The 20,298-nt window shown below is 37.6% G+C and overlaps 1 protein-coding gene across 1 annotated transcript in view; it reads right to left on the reverse strand.

The window, feature by feature from the left end:
* Nucleotides 1-3,473: 3,473 nt before the first annotated feature.
* Nucleotides 3,474-20,298, reverse strand: part of GLRB (glycine receptor beta) — a 91,454-nt gene continuing 74,629 nt past the window's right edge. The window contains exons 8-9 of the mRNA XM_068989956.1: nt 14,889-15,181; nt 3,474-3,770 (exon numbers count right to left, since the gene is read on the reverse strand). Coding sequence (XP_068846057.1) covers nt 3,474-3,770; nt 14,889-15,181 — 590 coding nt within the window. The remainder of the gene's footprint in view (nt 3,771-14,888; nt 15,182-20,298) is intronic.

Genomic DNA, 20,298 nt, shown 5'->3' on the forward strand with positions numbered 1-20,298 from the left:
AGTTTTGGAAGGACTTTTAGTAGAAACTACCAGAATTTAATGGGCTTTCCAAGTGGCACTAGTGGTAAAGAATCTATCTGCCGATGTAGGAGAGGCAAGAGATGTGGGTTGGAGTAGGAAATGGCACCCCACTCCAGTATTCTGGCCTGGGATCTTCCAGGAGCAGAAGAGCCTGGCAGGCTACATACCATCCATGGGGCCACGAGTTGGTCACGACTGAGCACACACACCAGAAATTAAAACACAATTTTCAACTCAGTAACTCCTCTTCTGATATCTACCTTGTGGAAATATATCCATATGTGAGCAAAAACATTTAGTGCAATGCTATTTTGCATTAGAAGGGATAAACAGAACGCCCCTGATGGTCCAGTGGCTAAAAGTCTATCCCAAAGCAGGGGTTCCAGGTAAATGACTGATCCCTAGATTCCAGTTGCTGCAACTAAAGATGCCATGTGCCACTAAGATCTGGTGCAGCCAAATAAATATTTTTTTTGAAAAAGATAATTTTTTTAAAAGAAAGCAAAACAATAAAAATTTGTGTTTAAAAAGTAGCTAAATTCAGGTATATTCACACTGAAGAATAATAGAAGGCCAAATATAGATGTGAAGAAGGAAATGGCAACCCACTCCAGTATTCTTGCCTGGAGAATCCTATGGATGGAGGAGCCTGGTAGGCTACAGTCCACGGGATCGCAAAGAGTCGGACATGACTGAGCAACTTCACTCACTCAAATGTAGGGGTATGGACATCTGATATGACTCCAAATAGAAAGATCCCCAATAGATGAAAAATTAATAAACTGAAAAACTGTACATATTATAAAATTCCATTGATGCTAAATTGTTCTTTATATTTAAAAAGTAGATACAGGTTGTAGATGCCTAGATTAAGGTCTAGATGCTCAAAGACAGTGGTAACCTCTGGGAAGAGAGGAGAGTTTGTAGAAAGAAGGCGATAACACCAGCATTAAGTGCTTACTTTAAACACATCTGTTTTTCTAATGCAACAAGATATCTATGTATTACTTATGCAATTAAAAAATAAACATCACAAAGTAAATTCAAAAACAGAGTTATGAAGGAGGGAGCCTTCAGACTGCTGTAACAGTCTGATGAACATAAAAGGGAAACAAATTGGGTGGTGTTTGCAGAAATGGAGACCAGGTGGTCAGCGTAAGGGAGAGAAGTTTAGGGCTTGGAACTTGACATCGGGTACCATGTGAGAAAGGAAGGTGGATGGACCTCAGAGGACTGAAATAGTGAGGTTTGTTTTTTTTAAAAAATCAGGAACAGAAAAATAAGAGAAGCCACTGATTTGTAAGCAGAAGATCATTTTTATTTTGGAAAGATCAAATTTGCAACACTGATATCCAGGTAAATACTGCAAGTTTCCTAGAAAGACATAATACTTAAAGTACACAGATCAGAACTACCCTGGGGTTAACTGGCTAAATTCTCAACGTAACGATAGAAAGCAACTGTTAGTGGACACTGATTGTACTGCATTATGGTCATTGTGTAATGTTCTATTTGTAGTTATATGTACACACTTAATCCTGGGGTAGCTATTTGTATATATTTGGGTAGTAAAATGGATCTTAGGAGGCTGCAATATTATATTACAGAAAGAAATTCATTCACATTATTTTCAAGAAATAAATTCTTACAAAATGAGAGCTATTTTCCATTGGGTACATATCCCACTTAAAACTGTATGGAAATCAAACTCCCTAATATGAATGAAATTTGCACGGAGAAAGAAAAGAGACTATAAGGAAGTATAATTATTAATACAAATTTAAATGGTCTAAGTCTTTTTCAAGACACTTTTTTCCTATCACAGTACCATTAAGATACTACTGCCCTGGGTCCTAGCAGGATGTTAAGTCTACCAATAGGGTGACTTGTGGCAATTTTAAAATGATTCAGATGGCTAAGCTTTTGCAACTAGAGGGTGCTGAAAGACCACAGAGGATTAGATACATCTCATTTTGTAAAGATTTAGTAATCAGTGACTCTTTTACAAATTAAAGTCTTCAATAAAATAGCCTTGAAATATAGGTTGCAGTTTGCATAAACTGTATGTAAACACACTTTATTATTGAATTAACCATCCAAGATCTCAGCTGCTATGAAATTCTTCACATAATGTAAATATACTTATTTGGCCTCATGTTTATGTTACGTGGCTTACTGATAGTCCTAGTATCAGCTATGGAGAAATAAAAAGGTACTTTGGCTCTGATATTACTAGGAAATTCAAGTCTTATAGACCAGAAAGTATTTATTTTCAAGTTGGAACAAGATCAAAGCAAGTAAATTTAAGTAGTCCAGACTTTTAGCAAGAAAGAAAATCCAACTAGAGGTGAGGCCTAATGAAGTAATCATTTACTTAATTGTTAAATGTTTTGTAACAAGTCAACCATTATTCAAATAAGAAAAAAGGAAATGAAACAAATGAATTTTACTTTAAAATATGCTAGCATTTTAATAAAATAAAGAAGCTAAAATCTTTTAATGATTTTAATTTAATGATTATGGATTTTTCTTCCTAACTCAAGTTACTTCTAGTAATAAGGTATTTTCTTCTTGGTTTCTTAAAAATGGTATGAAATCACAATATTCATTACTATATTCCAATTTAAAATATTTATGACTCTTTAAGGCACAATGATTCTGTATACTCTGTATCAACAAAATAAAATCCATGAAAATATATTTAGGTTTTAAAGTGGACTAAATAGAGTTTCTTTTATCAGAAATATTTAATCAATATATCTACTTTCTTATCAGAAACCAGAATTCAGCATGAATGTAGGTAAATCTAGATTTCCCTTTGTTTCAAAAATGCTTACTGGATTTTATTTTCTGGCATTGCCAATACGGGCACACTTTAAAATTAGCTGACTTTACAAATTAGGAATCTTTTTGAACTTTATTTCTCCACAGCCCCCACATAATTATAGCTGATATATTTCTACTTATAAACTTATACCATATGTAATATAATTTTGCTTTATCTGTAATAATACCATCTAAAATTATACAAGAATAAGATGGCTTTCTCTGAAAGTTACAAGGAAGATTTGAAATGCTACATACATTGGAATGCTGATCTTAACAGGGTTCAGCGTGCATACCATTTTATTATCAGAATTATCAGAAGTGTTTGCAATTTACACTAACTGGAGAGAAATGTTTGGGTTTTATTTTATGTAGTATGCTTATCCTTCATTTATTCCTGAAGCAATTATGTTTGCTTTACCTAAGTACATCATGATTAGAGCACAGACGTAACACAGTCATGCTGCCATTCCACATGAGGGTGCCATATTTGTGTTACAATCCCATGGCATCCAAAATGCAATACACTGCTATGAAAATGCAAAGATTGTTCACAGATTGGCATTTATGAAAGAGGTTGGTCACAATGCAATGGGATTTTACTTCATATGAATGGAAAGGGTTTATCATAAATATATAGACCAGTAGATAACGTTGAAGAATAAGAAGCAGAAAGGAAACAAGGCTCTCGCGTAAAGGTCGATTCTCTTTGCTGCTGTCGGAATAATGGGTTTGGCAGGAGGCGGCTTCTTGTTGTTCTTGGCCTGAGACTTCCCAAGTCCGTTGTTGACCTCAATGGGTTTTCCATAGCAGTCATAATTGGACAATTCAAAATCTCTCGGTAAGCTTCCCACGATGCTGAAGTCGTTAGATCTCAGATCAGACTTGGACGTACAAACCTTTTTGCATCTGGTCTCACCAACCTGAGAATAACAATTAAAGACAGAGGGTATTGAGAATTTTTCTATTGATAAAGAATCTTCAAAAATGTATTTTTAAAAATTTGATGGTTTATTCAGTTGGCTAGTGTCTCATTTAATCCACTAACAGAAATAATAGTCCACTGATTAAACCACATAATTACCTGAACATGCAGGGCTCTAAAATGTTGCCTATGTAACAAGGCTTAAGTCATGGACATAAACTTTCAGGAGGTTGTTTTATGTTAAGGGATCAAGGTATCTATTGTCATTTATCTTAGGTGCTCCCAGGCTTGTGAGAGTTCTCAGCTGAAAGACTGATTAATAATAAAAATCCAACATTGAACTATGACACATATCATTAGTAGACGATACAGAATACAAACATCTGGTGCTTCTAACCTTTGACTTTCCTAGGGATTCTATTTCCAAATTGAGTGGTTTATAAATGACTGAAGCATGTATCCCTTCAGTGAGACAGACTGCATCTATAAACCACACTCACGAAGAACTAAAAATGGTCACAATGATCATGAACCAAAGACTGATGAATGAAAGGCACTCACCACTTGTTGACTAAAGATAAAATAGCTAGAGAATCCAAAGAAATTGGGTATATTTCAACCAGATTATATCCTACAGAAAATATTCAGTTGATCATCTCTGAATTTCTAAATTTGACTCAATTTCCTATAATATACAAAATCATTATTTCACACTGAACTCTCTCTGGCTATCAGAAAAGTTCCTGGAAAAGACAGATGTATAGTGCTGACCAGTGGTTTAAGAAGTACCTCCACTGCTTAATCTTCCACTGTTTTTACTTTCAACCTTTGTGATTCACCTTTGGAGTCTTCACTAAAATATTTAGTACTTTTACCAAAAAAGGAACCCATGTTACCATAACTCTCAGTATACTAGAGTTACACTAGTTTTTGCCTTATTATTATAATATGTTGAGTAATTTTTTGAATTCTATTTATATTTACTAGATTACGCCTGGGTAAAAATGACGCTCAATGTAAGACATAAACAAATTATTCTCCAGCAGTCTTCCAGGTACCAGGACACTGTCCTTTATCTGAACAGACACTGAGGCATGTTTTCTGGGCCAAGTCAAGTGGCAGTGTTTAGAGGTGGATAGCAAAGACAAGAAACATACACTGAGTCAAAAAACAAGTGAAAACATGTTTACACATCATCCTGGCTTTGTGCATTTAAGTTATTTCTATATTTTTCAATCTTGAACAAGCACTAGTAATGCTTCTTAAAGCTGGTTTACAAATGTTGGCTTTACCATTATATTAGACCACATAGATATTTGTACAGTCCTGTTGGGTAAGAACTTTTGAAAAAGATGTTTAGGTAAATAAATAGTTTAGGTAGTATCACAGGACAAAAGCACACAAGAAGTGGACTTCCCTGCTGGTCCAGTGGTTATGAATCTGCCCTCCATTGCAGGGAACATGGGTTCGACTGCTGGGTGGGGAGCTAAGATCTCACATACTGCACACAAGCTAAGCCTGTACACCCACAGCTACTGAACTCACGCGACTCAACTAGAGAAGCCCACGCACAGCAGCAGAAGATGCCATGTGTCTCAACTAAGACCCAGCGCAACCAAAGAAACAAATAATAAACAGGGAGTATACAAGAGAATTAAAAGTGGGAATGGGATGGAGGCTCTGGAAGTTCATCCTTCTTGAACGTCTTATATGTTAAAAAAAAAAGGGGGAATCATCAACATATTAAAATATTTAGAAAATGCCTATTTAGCTTCATCCTGGTTTGACTGGACTTTGAGCTAAAGGAAGCAAACCTGAAAAAAGGGGATTCCTGATCCCCATTTTTTAATGTGCAATTTCAGTCACCCCAGTGTGAGAGCTCAATGGGGCTTAAAGGGGAATTATGTCTTGATGGAGTCACTACTGATCCAGAGTCTGATCCAGATCAGTTTTACACAGCATCTAGGAAAATGTCTGGAGAAAATAAAGACTCATCAATATAATGAGACAGAACAACGCTAGCAACTAGAATCGAAGTAATTTAAATGCAACTTTGGGGAATCATTCATATATATGCATGAATACATATATTTAAAATTTACTCCCATGTCATCTATTGAAATTCTCCAATTTGAAATTTTAAAAGGTCACTTTCAGCAAGCAGTCCATCATCACACACACACACACACACACACACACACACACACACACACGTTTCCACTCACACACCCTCCCAGTAAGTGTCACAAACAGAAGACACAATTTGAAGCTCCAGTTTTTCAGTGTAGTTTGAAGGATGTGTAAGTGAACTGCATAAAAATTGAATCACAACCTGCACTGGAACAGAAATTGGGAACAGCCTCTATGTAACAAACCTTTGCATTATTCTCACTCCCAGAGCAGCCTTCTGTGGGTACTTCAGACTCTTCCTCCCTTTAGAATCCTCCACTCCAAAAGCACTAATGATGCTTTGGAATCCACATATCAAAAGAAAGGAGGACTTAAGCTTCTGAAAGTAAATCAGGAAGCATGATACTTATCAGTTTCTTTTTCTCACTTTTTCACAAAGAAGGCTGTACACGTTTACTACAGAAATGCATTTACTCTGAGCTGTATTTTATTCATGACTTCACGAATGGTTTCATTATCTGTAAGTAACCAGACAAGTAGCCAAACTTATATGATACTATAATCGAAGTCATACATTTAAACACCTCAAATTTTCTAGTTTTTAAACATAATTTATTCTTATTAATAGATTCTGCTGGCACTCCAGTACTCTTGCCTGGAAAATCCCATGGACGGAGGAGCCTGGAGGGCTGCAGTCCATGGGGTCGCTGAGGGTCGGACACGACTGAGCGACTTCACTTTCACTTTTCACTTTCATGCACTGGAGAAGGAACTGGCAACCCACTCCAGTGTTCTTGCCTGGAGAATCCCAGGGACGGGGGAGCCTGGTGGGCTGCCGTCTATGGGGTCGCACAGAGTCAGACACGACTGAAGTGACTTAGCAGCCAGCAATGTTAATCATTATAAAATTGTATTAATATCTATACAGTTTATTAAAAATGTAGACAATGCATGTTATTTATTCTGAAAGATTGTTTAAATATAGTAAATACCTAAAAGAAGAATAATTACTTCAATGTTAAAGTGATAACATGAAAAAGCACCCCTAAAAGCTTCAGTTTGGTTATACTAAATTTTTAATCATTTAATTTATTAAACCCTCTTCTATAAATGCATTTGGAGATTTTGATATTTGAAATGAGGAGTGTGAGTATGTGTGTGTGTGCGTTGGAGGGGGGATTGTCTACAATGAAGTAATTTTCAATGATGTGACAGAATTGAGTAAGGAATAAAATTAGGTTCACTACCACTCATAATTCTTTATCTAGTTAACTGGTCTCGTCTTCTTCTGCTCATCAAAGACTTTATACAAACACAACTTTCTTTAGTTATTACTCTGCACATCGATATCAAATCAAATCTTTACACAAGAGTACAAAGATAAAATAAATACTATTTTGTACTTACAAAATAAATACTTAAATATTATTTAGTAAATACTATTATTGACAAAATAAATACTATTTTAAGCATCATAATATCATATGCATAGGGACTAAATGAACTACTTAAAGTAAGACAGTAACCCTAGTTAACACATTCTTAAATGTGATCTTGGTACTATGATTCTCTAATTTATAATTCCCCCATTGCACCTCTTATGAACATGTGACTCATTTACTTTCATCATATAAAGTTGCCATTTCTGAAAATTACTGGTAGCAAAAATGAGGTATTAATGTTACGATAACGAGACTGTTGAGGATGAAAAATGAGGCACATAAGAACTTCCAAAGGCTCCCAACTGTAGCCTCTAAGATTGTCTTTGTGGTCCTTCCCAGCTTGAATCTTTACACATGCAAAAGCAAATCACAGTAAACAATGTTTTTTGTTTTTGTTTTTGTTTTTAATTTTAGGGAGATGTTGGCTGGAACAAAAAATAAACTCTTTTTCTCTTTTTTTCAATGATGATATTTCTTGGCCAGAAGACTTAGGTGTGATTTCATGGTGATAAAGTTATCCTCTACAGATGATAAAGATTCTCAGAAGGGAATAACTCCTATATACTTTACCATATTTAAATCAATTCTCATTTTAAAGTACATATCATTATCATAAAGAAATAGCAATCATATTCGTGCTACATGAAATGCAGCTCTGACTAATCTGGTGGATGCTAGTGGTGGTTTAGTCACTAAGTCATGTCTGACTCTTGCGACCCCATGGACCCCGGCCAAGCTTCCCTGTCCATGGGATTCTCCAGGCAAGAATACTGGAGTGGGTTGCCATTTCCTTCTCCAGAGGATCTTCCTGACCCAGGAATCAAACCTCGGTTTCCTGCATTGCAGGTAAATTCTTTATTGACTGAGCTATGAAGGAAGCCTATGAAGGATACTAGGGGTTGGAAATAGGTTCATGTGAACAGCAATAGGTCCTCAACTGTTTTGACTGAATAAAAGTAGAAATATATGAATGAAACAAATCAATAAACAAAATATTAGGATTTGTGGAGGAAGTACCAGATTTGGGGAAGGGAGAAACCTAAACAATTATATATGCCTGATGGCAAGTGATCTTAAAAATCAGTGTCAAAATATTTCTACAATTCAAGTTTCACTGTGTTTTCATTAATCACTATTGTTATTCTGTCTGAAAATAAGTGATATATTCCCTGATTGAAGTTACTGAGCAAAAATTTGTATTTTGAAAAGCAAAATATACTAGAACAAAGTATTTTGAAACTAAAGTCATAATTATATTTTACATCAGCAAATTCAATAAATTAAAAGGGCAATGGTTTTTAAACTTCCTTTTTCATATTTTCTTTCATGTGTCAATGTATAACAATCTTCTGAATTTGTCCATCTTACACATTTGCTGTAAGTTGGATGTGCCTATTAAAGTTGAGTTATTTTTGGACTCATTTTCATTTTGAAGATTTTCTCAGGATACAAATTTCACATAGGTTCCTGTGCATCTTCGGATGTTCATTTTGTAAGAAATAAGAGTATCTTAAATTGATTTCTGAAGATGAAAAGTGAAAGTCAGTCAGTTGTGTCTGACTTTTTGCGATCTCATGGACTATACAGTCCATGGAATTCTCCAGGCCAGAATACTGGAGTGGGTAGCCTTTTCTTTCTCCAGGGGATCTTCCCAACCCAGGGATCAAACCTAGGTCTCCCGCGTTGCAGGTGAATTCTTTACCCGCTGAGAGACCAAGAAAGCCCAGGAATACTGGAGTGGGTAGTCTATCCCTTTTCCAGCGGATCTTCCTGACTGGGGTCGAACTGGGGTCTCCTGCACAGCATTTGGATTCTTCACCAGCTGAGCTACCAGGAAAACCATGGAGATGAAAACCTCTGGTCAACTTTTCAACTCTAAAGCATTATTCTATGGCTTTAGTATCAAAATGTTCTAGTAGTTCCAGAATCCAGGCATGTATGCTATTACTCGTTGCTGAAAACATAGAGAATAAAAACATAGGAGTTTTAAAATATGTTGATTTATTTAAGTGTGTGTTTATTTAAATTATTTAAATATGTTGTTTTATTCATTGGGTAGTTATTTTAAAGCCTGAAAGCCAAATTTAGGATAATTCAGTCTAATATCCTGGATCCTACTTATCTTTTCTATCTATGTTCACAGATCATGCTGGCATGTTCTCTATTACTCTGAAAATCTGAGTGTAAAGAATCTGCTTCCACCAAGGCACTGGTTTGTGGAATTAAGACCTAAAATTCTGCTGGCATGTCTGTAAACAAAGAATGTTGCAGTCATTAACCAATCACGTAACCGCCACCACCCCCCTCTCTAGTGAGCCCTGAGGGAACTCAGGACAGAAACGGGATGCTCCTCATTTGGCAGTCAGTCCTGCAGCCACCCGCAATGATGCATCCGAAGGAGACTCAGGATGAGAAAACACAGGTGCACATCAGAGAAATGACTTCACTAAGCCCAGACTCTCGCATCTTCCCTTACAGAGAAAAGAGCGAAATTCATTACCTTGAGAAGTCTGGTTTTTAATCTGTTAAAAGATTAACAATAACCTTTTGTTCCACCCACCCAGTCTTTTTTGTAAAGACTCTTGTGTAAGCTGGCTCCCCTCTTCCTCTTTGGAGCAGTTCTCTCAGGGTTCTCTGAGATGCAGCCTCCCAGGACTGAAGTCCTAAGAATACCCCCCAAATAGAACATAAATCTCAACTTTTAGTTTGTGCATTTTTCTCCAGTCAGCAGAATATGTTAAGATTCCAAGTTCATGGGACATTCTCTGTGATTGGGAATTTCTGCAGTTAGTCAGGTCCCAGGACATTTCAGTCAACGCAGCTGACCCTGACACTGCTGGAGATCGGACACCTATTCTTTAGCACAGCTTCACTGTGTGAATCCAGATCTCTTGACCAGGGTTCAGGTCAGTGCATTGGGGGATCAGTGGGCTGGAAACATGAGGAAGTGGGAAAAGACAGGGAGACATGAATGGAGTGGTTGACAGAGTCAAAAACTCAAAGAGTGAACATCACCCTGGGGTGTAAGGGCCTCAGGGATCCCTCCTTCTGTTAGTGCCCTGGAGAAACACGTGTATGTTTCAGAAGGAAATCCTAAGCTTCTCACAAAGAAATGCCAGTTCTTTGATGTGCCAACACGAGCCTTTCATCAGTCATTGGCTCTTTTAGGTACCACTGGGTGGCACTGGTGGTAACAGAGAAAAAAGTAAAATCCTGGGAAAGAGAACCGTGATTTCTTTGAGAAGGTGTGTTCCTGATGCATGAAGGCAGTAGGTCTGAACTGGATTAGTAGATAGGAGGGTTGCAACATGAACAGATGCTTAAGAGCAGCCCACTGATACATCTCTATTCATGAGAATGAAGGAGGCAAGGTACAGTTACAAGGAATGCTGAGGGCCCTCAAAAGAACATGGGGCCCTTCTGCTCCCAGGAAGGTTGAGGGAGCACACCCTGGATATTATAAAAAGCTAACATAAGGCTGTGGAGGTGGAGAAAAGGAAGCAGGTCAACTGGAGACCTTGGGGGCCAAGGAAGGACACGGTGGTGAGTTCTTGCATTTCTTTTTTGCTTCAGATGTCCTAGATTAGGAACTGAAAATGCCAATGGGTATAGACAGAAATAGCCCCAATAACAGCCCCTCCTTCTAGACAGAGGACAAAGAAAGGGGCAGCTTAGGGAGACAGAAATCTTTGATACAATAACCTCTCTACTGGAGCCCAGCGTCACAGAAACAGTTGTGGCCCCACCCCTACTCACACCAGCAAGGACCAGGCAGGTAGCAGCACCCTGCCTTCCAGATGCTGTGACAGGTGCCCAGCCCTCCCTGGAGGGTACTGCAGTAGGCCAAGCAGGGAGCTGGCCCTCATTCCACCTGGACCAGTAACAAGGCCCTGCTCCCTGGGGAGCGGTGGGTGTTGGAGGGGAAGGTGGAGGCAGGGCTGCCTCCCCACCCAGCAGCAAGCACCACATTGCTTCTCCCCTTCCCCTGGGTCATGGTCCTAGGAGGAAGGGCTCTCCCCATGGCCAGGCATACGGAGGTACCCCAGTGTCAGGAGGCGACACCAGGAAGAAAAGATGCCCAATGCCACCAGGCAGCAATGGGACCCGTCACCTAACTGTGAGGGGCCCATCTAGCAGCAAGGAAAAGCAGTCTTCCTTCTCCTGGAAGAACACTCAGGGGAAGGCAGCAACAACAGAAAGTGTACAAAGATGCAGAACCTTATCACATAATATGAAATGTCCAGGTTGCAACAGAAAAATCACTCATCATACAAAGAGCAGGAGAAGATATAAAATTGAAATAAAAAAAATACAATCAGTAGAGATTAACACCAAGGTGAAACATGTTAGAATTATCTGAGAAAGGTTTTAAAGCATGCATGACAAAAATGCATCAATCAGCAATTATGAACATGCTTGGAACAAATGAGAAATGGGAAGCCTGAGAAAAGAAGTACAAAATCCCTGAAAAGACAGACAGAAAAGAAAGGAAGGAATGAAAAGAAAGAAAGAAACAAAGAAAAACCAAATGGAAATTTTATAACTGAAAAACATGTTAAACCAAAATATCAATATCAGTGGATAGGCTCAACAGGAAGATGAAGGGTGGAGCAAAGAATCCATAAACTAAAGATATAACAGGAGAAATTACTGGGTCTGAACAAAAGGCAAAGAACTGCCTAGGATGATGAGCTGAGCATTGGTGACATATGGTCCCATAACAGAGCATCTAACATTTCTGGCATCACAGTCCTGAAAGGACTAGGTAAAGGTACTCAAAGAAATAATCACTGAAAAATGTTCCCATTTGGCAAGAAGCCTAAGCCTGCATCTTTTTTGTCTTTTTTTAAAAATTAATTTAATTGGAGGCTAATTACTTTACAATATTGTAGTGGGTTTTTTTTTTCTTTTTACCTATACAGTTTTTATTTTTTTTATTTTTTTTATTTCTACTTTACAATACTGTATTGGTTTTGCCATACATCAACATGAATCCACCACAGGAACTTATGTACAGCCTGCATCTTTTTATTTTAAACTTTTTTATTTTATATTGGGGCCTGGAAAATCCCATGGACAGAGGAGCCTGGTAGGCTGCAGTCCATGAGGTCTCGAAGAGTCGGACACGACTGAGTGACTTCACTTTCACTTTTCACTTTCATGCATTGGAGAAGGAAATGGCAACCCACTCCAGTGTTCTTGCCTGGAGAATCCCAGGGATGGGGGAGCCTGGTGGGCTGCCATCTAGGGGTTGCACAGAATCGGACATGACTGAAGCGACTTAGCAGCAGCAGCAGCATAGCCAATTAAAGATTTAATAGTTTCAGGTGAACAGCGAAGGGACCCAGCTATACATATGCATGTACCCATTGTCCATCAAACTTCCCTCCCATCCAGGCTGCCACATAACATTAAACAGAGTTCCATGTGCTATACAGTAAAGCCTGCATTTTTAACAAGCTGAACAAACCCCAAACAGGATGAACCCTAAGAAAACTGCATCAAAATATATAATTAAACTTCTCAACAGTAAAGACAAAAAAAAAAGTCTTAAAAGCATACAGAGAAAAATGACTTTACCTAAAGAAGAAAAACAATGAAAATGAAACAGAGTTCTCAGAAGTCACGGAGGCCAGAGGAAGGAACACAGTATTTTTTAGCTGCTGAAATAAAAGAATCATCAACCAGGAATCCTATTCCCAGTGGAAGCATCCTTTGGGAATGAAGGGAAACCAAGACATTCCCAGATGAAGGAAAACTAGAAGGACCTGTCACCAGAAGAGCTATCTAAAATAATGGATAAAGGAAATTCTCTAAAAGGAAAGAAAATAATAAAAGAACTTGTAAAATTACAATAAAAGAAAGATCAAAGAAATGAAAAGTATCCACAAATACAAAAAAGTTTCCTTCTTCCTTTGAGTTTTCCAAATTATTTTTGATGGCACAGCAAAAATTATAACACTTTCTAATTAGGTTCTAAGGAATATTTTCAATAATTCTGTCATATAGAGAGGAAAATAAAAGGTATTAAGAGAGGTAACATCACACAAATTTGTAACATAATGACATTAAGAGTGTGAAAAAGTCATGTATATATATAATGCAACACCTAGAACAATGATCAAGCAAGGTAGTGATACACTTACAAACAATACAGGAAACTCAAAATGTCATGCTAGAAACTGTACAAGCAATCCACACAACCGGGGAAAAAAGAAAAATTTAAAAAATATAGAATACACAGGAAATAAAATATAAAATCAACTGCAGCCCTAACAAATCAATAAATTCATTAAATTTAAATGATCTAAACATAAAAATTAAAACATGATCACAGCAGAGAAGATTAAAAGCCATCAGCCAACCATATGTTGCCCACAAGAAACTCACTTCACATAGAATGATATAGACATGATGCATGGAAAAGGATGGAAAGAGATATGTTAAAGACACAATTTCGTTAAGGCCACGATAACTCCACATTAATGGATATTTTATACTTATTCTTCATGAAGAGGAATAGGGTATAAAGAGCTCTAGGGCCTGAGGAACCTCCCTACAAGGTAGCAATGAAGAATTTGCAAGCAGACTTGACTGAAGGCTCAGAAAATGAGTTGATGACTTAACAGAAAAACAAAAAAAAGAGCTGCAGGCAGAACCACCTGAGAACAGTTTACTGGCCTCTGTATCTAAAAGTGTGCCTAATACTCTAGGGTTCACTGGTGGTGGTGGTGATGAGCAAATGGACATGGTCCCGGGCCAGGGTAGGCAGGCAGGCAAGCTTTCCCAGCTGCAGAATGGTCCGGACCTGTTAGTCTCTTGTGGAACTTCCCATGCTACGTTCCATGGAATTGGTCCCCTGGATGAGGGTCTTCTCGACTTGAGGATATCAAGTAGGCATAATGGCGTAAGTGGACAGGTGTCCTTAACCCATGACATTGCCTGTGGCTCAAGGACTTATCATTTCCTGAATCTGGAGGCATTGTTCACTATTCTTAGCCCGATCACCAAGCGACAAGGCAAGGTTATGTTTTTTCAGTTCTTCTCCAGCTACTCACCCTGCACTGGACATATACCAAACCACGGGCATAGTTTCCCTATGGGCCAGGCATCCAATAAAGAAGTAGCCTGCCTGACATGTGCTTTATGAAGCCCTCCAACTTGATGAGGAAGAGGTGGGAGATTGAATCAAGAACATGGACTCCCTATGCTTTCAGCGCTCCCCTGACAGCCCCCTGGCTGTTCATGAAGGATTGGCACATGAGAAACTGTAGGAAAGACTGGAGTTTGGGGTCTGGAGTTTGGGCAAGACCTCCACATTTGATTGTGAACATGATACTGAAGGAATTTAAGCATCCTTGAATTCCACGGAAGTCATCTAGCAATTTGATGGTTGATTCGCTAAGTGTTCTGTTCTTTTCCAAAAAAGTAGATTGAGCTTAATCCCTTCTCATCTGTGAGCAAGAAATGAGTGTGAATCAATTCTACAAACCTTTACACCCACAGAACGCATTTCACTGGCCAACGTCAGACGCCATCCTTACCTGCAAGGTGCTGATGTGAACAGGTGTGCCTGCGCCATTCACAGTGCTCTTTTTAGCCACATTTCCCCCCTTCCCATCTGCTTGCTCAGCCTTGGCAATTCTGGCTTTTTCTGCTTCAACTCGCTTGGGGTTATTGAGCATCACCTGGACGACTGCATACTCCACCAGGGATGCAAAGCCGAAGAGGAGACATGCGATGAGCCACACGTCCAGCGCCTTCACGTAGGACACCTTGGGAAGTTCTGCAGCCAGGGTTGTGCACTCAGAGGCCAAGCTCAGTACTGAGAAGATTCCTGCAGGACAGAGACCAGAATTCAAGATGCTTCTTGTTGCTGCTGCTGCTGCTAAGTCGCTTCAGTCGTGTCTGACTCTGTGCAAGAGTCAGATGGCAGCCCACCAGGCACCTCTATCCCTGGGATTTGCCAGGCATGAATACTGGAGTGGGTTGCCATTTCCTTCTCCAATGCATGCATGCATGCTAAGTTGCTTCAGTCGTGTCTGACTCTGTGCGACTCCATGGACAGCAGCCCACCAGGCTCCTCTCTCCACGAGATTCTCCAGGCAAGAATACTGGAGTGGGTTGCCATTTCCTTCTCCAAGATGCTTCTTACTCCCATGAAATGTTCTACAATCACTGCTCTTTGATGCAATCTGTCTCCAGTAACTGGAGAAGGAAATGGCAACCCACTCTGGTATTCTTGCCTGGGAAATCCCATGGATGGAGAAGTCTGGTGGGCTACAATCCATTCAGGTCACAAGAGTCAGACATGACTTAGAGACTAAACCACCACCACCTCTCCAATAACCCACTGTCACTCAAGTTCCTTTAAAGCAAAAAGAGTAGAAGAAATACTATGTATATAATTTTTATGAACGAATTATTTAATGTGAGTGAGGATGCATGTAAACACCTAACATGTTTTAAAAAATAAATATAAATGTAAACCAAGGTATAAAACCCACCATTTGGATCTTATCTAAATATTAAAGATATCCAAAACTATTCCATAGTATCTCTAAGGAAGCCACAGAGCTCTCTGATTAGAGGAGTTATTTCACTTCTTAGCTTTACTCTAAACATTTATAGTGCTGAGTTTTGCTCCCTGAACTACTAAGTCAGAACAAGAACAGAACATATAAAGCAATTTTCTGATAAGATTCAAAATTTTTAAAAATCTAATAGAAAAGACAGAGCAAAGAACATCCTGGATTATTTCAGGGAAAACAAATGATTCTAGTTTTTTAAGGAAAGAATGAAATCTTCCTATATGTTTTATTAACTTTTGTGGGATGCTAACTATTTGTGTATCAATTTAAGACAAATAAGTATAAAATCTCAAAGGAGAATAGCAATAATTCACCTCCCTCTTTCTCTCCCCTCCTGCCACACTCCTAAGCTTTCCCCGGGTCTTCCTTCCTCGGTATTTTCAGAAGAGGGGCTGGGAAGCCTGACTTGTTGGGAAAATCACCACCACATACTGGGCTGAAGCCTCAGGGAAAATCAAGGAAGCCTCACTCTAAGTCAAGCAGGAGCGGGTTTTACCTCGGCTCTGAGAGTGAATTTCAATTATGGGGCTATGTGCACCTTTCTCTTTCTAGATGTGACCACTTCTGAGAGCCAGTGAATATATTACCCTAATGAGAAAGATGTACTTGGCTGTCTTTGCTCTTGCACTGGGAATAAGTAAGTACTATACTAGGATCAATAATCAGCTAAAATATTGAAAAATATATATATTCCATCAGTTGCATCATTTCAGAGGCTTCTGAGAGGTGTAGAGATTTTTTATATTGAAGAAGAGCTAAGAGACTCTCCCAGAAAGAGAGACTTTTTGTAAAATATAACTTCTGCAGATAGAAACAATATTAAGTATATACATATACATATATAACAATATTACATATATACATGTATATAATAATATTACATATATATTTAGGCTTGCTAAACATCTCATTTGCTATTATACTAACTATCCTTCATCCTGATGAAAACTAATTATGTAACAGCACTATATTTTAAAAGTTAACATAAGTTTTAATGTTTTCTAACCTGGAAGTGAAAAGTAGCATAAAAATCCAAGGTCTTCTCAATCATTGCCCTAACCTCAGTTAATTATACTTATGGGCACTCATTTGGTAAGTCATTTTTCCAAATCATTTTTTCTTAATTTTTAATCAAATGTTATGTCAACTTAAGTAAAAAGGGGCCTTGAGATAGACTATACTGACCATTCTGTGTTTTCATAGCATTTCATTCTTATCAATAACAGAATGTATCACATTGTAGCAAGTTTCATAGCATACCTTAACCTTTATCTTGACATATTAGCGACCTTATGAATGAAATGGAGAATAGTGCCAGATTATAGGTCTTGAAAGTCCTAGTGTGGATCTCTAATTGTATTTGGTAGAGAAATGATATTATCAAAAGAATGTTTCAGCAATGCCCCTCTAGTAGGGATATAGAAATAGACTAAGAAAGAGAAAACAGGAGATGCAGAAACAAAGAATAACAAAATGAATGATAGCACTGATGTAGAAAGAGGGATTTTGGAGAAAACATTTTTTAAAACTTGGTTACTGATTAAAGAAAGAAGGTAGACTGAGGCAAATCTCTGGACAGAACAACTGGGGAAGCATGAAATACATAATAGGACTAGGAGGCCATAGAAAAGATGTGACTTTGAAAGGAAAATACCTAGTTAGGTCAGATAAGGGTCTAGAAACAAAAAACTCGTAACCACCACTCAGCACCGGGCACCTGGGAACTTGTTAAAGGACAAACTGGGCAGTCAGTATCATTCAGGGGCGTCATGGTGAAAAGGGGAGGGACTCAGGAAGGGATGCTCGGGCGTCAGAAACAGGGGATCAAAGGAGCAGAGAAGAATTAGGAGGAATAGAATATTAATGGACATTTGAGAGGTATTTAAAGTCCCGGGTGTTAAGTGAATAAAAACCATGGTGGCCAGTTCCACTAAGATTTGTATCATTTTGAAGAAGCAGGAATGGAAATGGAGATGAATTGAGGGACATGACTGTGTACCTTGTTTACAGGAAATCATTAAAATAGGAAACGTCCATTTGCTCTTTTATCCTAAAATAAGAAATTTGAGAAAATAAATTTCTCTAGACAAATAATTCAGTATTTTCTTAAGACAGCTGTCAGATGGGATTACTTCACTTCTAACTAACCCATAGTGAAATTTTGCCTGAATTTTACTATATTATGAACCAATAAAAAGAAACGTGAAGCCCATCATTCATACAAATGTGGATTTTTATAATTTTAATATTGCATTCTTAATAAAATACCCCTATTTAATGGAGCACCTCTCTAACAAATGTCAGGACTTCTTGGTTTAATATTTCTAAAAATGTTTAAAATACATAGTCCTTATTTGTCATTTGTTAATTTTCTCTCCCTAGTGCGAAATGGCAACCCACTCCAGTGTTATTGCCTGGAGAATCCCAGGGATGGGAATCCCAGGGACTGGGCTGCCTTCTATGGGGTCGCACAGAGTCGGACACGACTGAAGCGACAGCAGCAGCAGTGCGAAAACAAATCAAGTCAGGGAATATTTATATCAATTCTGATAAATAGATGTGGAGGTCTACATATATTAAATGTTATGGCTGACAAATAATATAAATTGAAGCAATAATAAATTACATAAAGAATTGACTTGGACAAAAACATTTATAAAGAATTCAGAGTGAAGAGAAAGTTGTTTAGCTCATCAGTATAAAGAAAATACTACAGTGATAAAATCCTTACAGGACCACTATTTTTTAGTGAACTCTGATTGACTGCGGGATGTCCAGAGAGTTCTCATTTGGCCAATCTCAGAGGAAACATCTGTAGGATGATTCTTTAATAGCATGTATGCTAGGAATGCACTTAATTAAAGAGAAATACCCAAAACTAGAAGACCAAAAAAGGAAAAGAAGAAAATAAGGAAAAGTGTGAAGAATGGAAAGGAAAAGAAAGGGAGTTCTACTCACAACAAACAGAACCAACAGAGCGAGTTTAGGAGAAATTGTGCATAGCAGCTACTATCTAAACCTAAAATCCTTTTTATCCCACACTGAAATGAACTACAATACTCTCTAAATTCCTATGTATGTAGTTGTTATTAATAACATGAAAATTCATTTAGAAATACTGCTAAATTATTATATCAGCATGTTATCATTTCACATCACTCTAACCAAAGGACAGTTAAAAGCAAAACTACAGTTGCTACCATGTGCAAATCCAAAAATACTTTTGAAATTTTTGAAGGAGTTTCTTACAATCAAAAAGATCTTGAACCATGCTCCAGATGATAAGAAAAGACTGTAAGAATCAAGAAGGGTACTATATGTGGCCTGCTAGAGATCTGAATTGTGACCTGAGTTACTCATCTTTTTACATTTATGATTGAAAATTATTTGTTTTTAAAAATCCTTTTTTAGCAGCAATGAAAGCATTTTATCTACCAGGGGAAAAAATGTTAAAGCTTACTCAGAGTAAGAAGTATAAGACATTCCTGCGACAATCACTTTTATAGTTAAAGAAATAGCTGAAGACAAAGCCTATGTAAAATTCACAGAAGCTCTGATTTTTGTTAACAGTGAAGAATGTAAATCAAAAAGACAGGAAGAAAAATAAAGCTAGAATACAAAACTGATCCTTTTTTGAAAAAGCAAAATGAATCTAGGGTAAATGATACATGTTTTTCTCCTAAATTTTGAAAAATAATATAAGCCATCCTAGGAAAAGATTGGAAAATTAATTTTGTAATCTTTTGAAACAATGTAGGGAAAAAATAGAGAAAGGAAATATACACTGGGGCAAAATAGCCATATTGACAGAATATCCTGAAATTTAATCTAAGTCAGTAACATGATTTCATTTTTCTTTTTGGGTAAAATTATAAATATGTGTAAGTCTAACATCAGAGCTTCAAAATACCTGAAGCATAATTCCATAATTAGAGTTGGAGATTTTAACAATACCCTCATCAATAACTATGACCTAGACAAAAGACAGGAAAGATTTCAAAAGTACTATCAACTAACTTGACTGCATTCTTATTTATGAATACCACACCAACAATGACAAACAAGCATTGCAAGTGTACCTGGGATGATGCTAGGAAACATATGCTAGGCTGGGCCATTAAAAAGGCTCAGTAAACATAAAAGTATTGAAACCATAAAGTTTGTTCCCTGATAAAATTAAAAACAAATTGTATTCAAGTACTTATGAAAATCCTAAATATTTGGAAACCAAACTACACATATCTAAAAAATCCATGGGCCCAATAAGAAATCATAATGTACATAAGAAAAAAAATTTAATGAAAGAAGGTAAAAATATATCAACATTTGTGCACTTCAGCTAAAGGAGGGCTTATAAAGGAAA

The sequence above is a fragment of the Capricornis sumatraensis genome, chromosome 17 (assembly GCF_032405125.1).
Source record: "Capricornis sumatraensis isolate serow.1 chromosome 17, serow.2, whole genome shotgun sequence".
NCBI classification, from domain to species: domain Eukaryota; kingdom Metazoa; phylum Chordata; class Mammalia; order Artiodactyla; family Bovidae; genus Capricornis; species Capricornis sumatraensis.